The sequence below is a fragment of the Harmonia axyridis genome, chromosome 1 (assembly GCF_914767665.1).
Source record: "Harmonia axyridis chromosome 1, icHarAxyr1.1, whole genome shotgun sequence".
Taxonomy (NCBI): domain Eukaryota; kingdom Metazoa; phylum Arthropoda; class Insecta; order Coleoptera; family Coccinellidae; genus Harmonia; species Harmonia axyridis.
In genome coordinates this window covers 43,704,539-43,708,024 of record NC_059501.1, presented here as the reverse complement: position 1 = coordinate 43,708,024, position 3,486 = coordinate 43,704,539, and the positions used below count along the sequence as shown (strand labels likewise).

The window sequence follows — 3,486 nt, the reverse complement described above, 5'->3', positions numbered from 1 at the left end:
GAACTACTGGGAAGAAAGATCGGAACTATACTACTCGGCGGAAAGATCAGAACTGACTAATGGCGGTGTGCTGCTTCTTTTATATTGATATGATAAATGCTGCTGTCAGCAGAAAGTAATAATGAATAGGCTTATTGTTATAGGGGTTGCCAACAATATACTATAGGAAATAACTATCGCTATTTTTTACCTCTTTAACTCGAATTTTCATTTAGTTCAACTCTATATTTCATTACCGCATTTAATTTCGAAAAATTATGTAAATACACGGTGGTTCACATAATCGGATCAATGGATTTTGTGACGAATTTTTTGAAAAAAAATTGTAGAGTGATCCATCACTTTGAAAGTATTTTTCACTAGCCATCCAAATTTGTTATCAAAAAATGTCTAGAACGAAGTTAATACGGAAAACCCGTTTTTCCGAAAAACTATTTCTTGCAAATTTGACTGGTTATCAAAATTGAATGACATAAAGAAGATTTCTGAATCGAAATCAACTTTCGGAAAATACATGGTGTCCCGGGAAGAATGCGACAAACGAATACCATGAATTAAGGTCATCATGGAGGACCCGTATCAAGAGGTTTAAATCGCCAGAGTGCCTTCGTTTGCAATATACAGGGTGTGGGGTATTTTCTCAACTTTATGTTACGATAAAGAACGCTATTTGTATATATATATATATATATCTGCAATTTTAAGGGATATCGACTGAAGCGAGGTAGATTTAAATACTCTTTATTTCTTGCCTAGCTTTCGGAAAACTTTGTTTCCATCATCAGGGCCAAAAATGTTGAGGTTATTCCTCAGTAATTACAAATAAACTTGAAAACATTGAGACAACAGTTCACAAGACAAGTAGTCAATTTTTAAAACGCAATAAATTATGCTTCGATAAATCTAACCTTAAAATAATTGATCACAGAGTATACAAATCAGTCCACAGATTATTCTGTCATAATGTTGTTCTTCTCTGACTTATTCATCCAACGGTCCATCATAAAAATTTTTTCGTTCTTTAATGTTAGGGTATGTGAGTAGATAGGTATATACATTACTTAGTTTCTGTACGTCGGTCTTTTTATTTATTGGGTCTTTCTGGTTCCTTATGTTTATCATCTCGAGTATGAGTCTTTTGTTATACTTTTTCTGAGTTGCCACTATCTCTGCACTGTCGAAGTCAATCCTATGTCCTTTCTCTACCGCATGTATGGTTAAAGCACATCGCTGGTTGTTTTTTGTGATGTCACTTTTGTGTAAGGCCAATCTGCTTTTTAGCCACTGGGACGTGTGACCAATATATGTGCACTCACATTCCGCACAATTCATCTTATAGACAACATTTGACCTAAGTAGTGTTGGTGTTTGATCTTTTATTCTGCTGTATAATCTTGAAATGCTTTTTGTATTATACGTTGCTATCTTTATATTTTCCTCCTTGAAACAATTTTTGATCTTACTAGTCAAATCTCTAATATTTGGCAGGGAACCATATTTTGTGTTTTCTGGCATTCTGTTATCATCTCCTTCTGCTGTTTCAGGTGGTTTTGGTTCAGGTTTAGGTTGTTCTGGATTATTATTTGACTCGTACAATAATTTGTTTAGTAATCCTCTCGGATAAGAGTTTTCTTGAAATATCCGGTATAATTTCTTCAGATTCGCATCCACCAAATCTGGGTGACAAATGTTCTTGATCCTGGCTTTCATTTCTTTAACACAATTTATTTTTACTTGTATTGGATGTTCTGACTGATAGTTGATGAACTTATTGGATGCTGAATTCTTTCTGTACCAGTCTAGTTTAATTGTGTTATTTATTCTACATACCTTCGTGTCTAAAAAGGGTACTGTTTTATTTTCATCTTCTCTCTCTATTGTAAATTGTATGTGTGGATCATAGCTGTTGAAAATTTGTTGTATTTCATCTATGCCTGTGTGAGGCAGTGCGAGGATTAGGTCGTCAACAAATTTCTTCAGGAAAATGAGATTGAATGACAGCAACGGTATACATACATCCAGTAGATGGTCCATTACATATTGTGACAAGATCGGGCTAAGCTTCGATCCCATGGCGCAGCCAAATGTTTGCACATAGAATTCATTCTGAAAGCAGAAGTAGTTGTTTTTTAGAATAAACTGTATTATCTCCATGAACAATGACTTAGGAATGTTGCAGTGTTCCTCAATTTTAGTCCACTTTATATCGATTACCTTCAATACCAATTCATTGTAAATATTGCCAAATAAATTTATCACATCGAGTGATGCTAGCTCATATCCTTCTGGAATGACTAGGTTGTTCATGCATTTGGAAAACTCAAAGGTGTCTTTTATGTAGTACTCATTATTTCTTTCATATGCATTCGATAGAATATTCGCCAGAAATTCCGCCAAATTTGATGTTGGGCTCTGTATGCTAGCAACTATTGGTCGAAGTGGGTGTCCTGATTTATGAACCTTTGGATTTCCATAAACTTTTGGACAAACTGAGTTGTAGCATTTCATGGCCTTTGTTTGTTCTTTACTGATAGAGTTAGATTTAAAAAGTCTACTTACATAGTCATTGCATTTGTTTTGCAATGTGGTTGTAGGATCTCTCGGTATTTGTTTGAAACTTTCTGAATTTATTATTGTATACATTTTTTGAGTATAGTCTTCTCTGTCCATGGCCACAGTGACTGCTCCTTTGTCGCTATTAAGGATGATAAGATTTTCATTAGCTTTCAGAAATTCCCTTGCAATTCTATATGGTCTGTCTGTTTGGTACATTATGTCCCTATTTTTGTGAATATAACTGGCTATGATGCTGGATACTTTTGCTCGGTATAGGTCTTGATTCTTCTCAGTTGTCTTTTGAATAATATCTTCCACATCGGCAATGAGATTGTCCATCGATATCTCCCCTACAGGTACAGCCATGCTGAACTTCGATCCTAACGATAGAAAATTTTCTATTTCTTTAGGAATCTGTATTGACGACAGATTCCTAAACCATTTTTCTTGATTCTTCCAATTTGGCTTATTCATCTCTTCCAGTTTTCCAATCTTCTTGATGTTTGTCAGTTTTATTATATGGAATCGTTTGTTGTATAGAATTCTCTGTCTTTTCTTAAACTCCATTAACAATTCTCGTGACATGATGTCCTTTAACATCCTCATAATATCCTCATTAGCTGTTTCTAAATGACTGATTCTTAAGTTTACATGATTAACCTCCAAGCGTGAGATAGAACTAGTTAACTTGTTGTTGAAATTATCGATTTTCTTATTTAGTTTTTTCCCTCCTTCAATTTCAAAAAGCTTCTGAACACTTTTAATGCTGTGATTTATATGATTAGGTACCAGATTTCTTCTCTTACACTCCAACAGGAATATTCTCCTATTTCGGGCAGATGCCAGCTTGATATTATTTGAGCTCCACCTTTTAAGTCTTGTTGCCTCTTCTTGTCCATAAGTTGTGGCGATGTCATGATAAAATCCCAT

General features: G+C 34.7%; 1 protein-coding gene across 1 annotated transcript; it reads right to left on the bottom strand.

Moving 5' to 3' along the window:
- Window positions 1-981: 981 nt before the first annotated feature.
- LOC123670741 lies at window positions 982-3,486 on the bottom strand. The gene is made up of 2 exons (XM_045604280.1): window positions 2,560-3,486; window positions 982-2,106 (listed from the first exon to the last, which is right to left on the bottom strand). The coding sequence occupies exons 1-2, from the start codon at window positions 3,484-3,486 to the stop codon at window positions 982-984; spliced, it is 2,052 nt and encodes a 683-aa protein (XP_045460236.1).

What these genes read in the sequence shown, in the direction of transcription:
- LOC123670741 (XM_045604280.1), bottom strand. Translation starts at nt 3,486, where the DNA reads ATGGGATTTTATCATGACATCGCCACAACTTATGGACAAGAAGAGGCA. An exon ending in AAAACAAATGCAATGACTAT is followed by an intron (nt 2,107 to 2,559) that starts GTAAGTAGACTT and finishes TTCTGCTTTCAG; the next exon opens with AATGAATTCTATGTGCAAAC.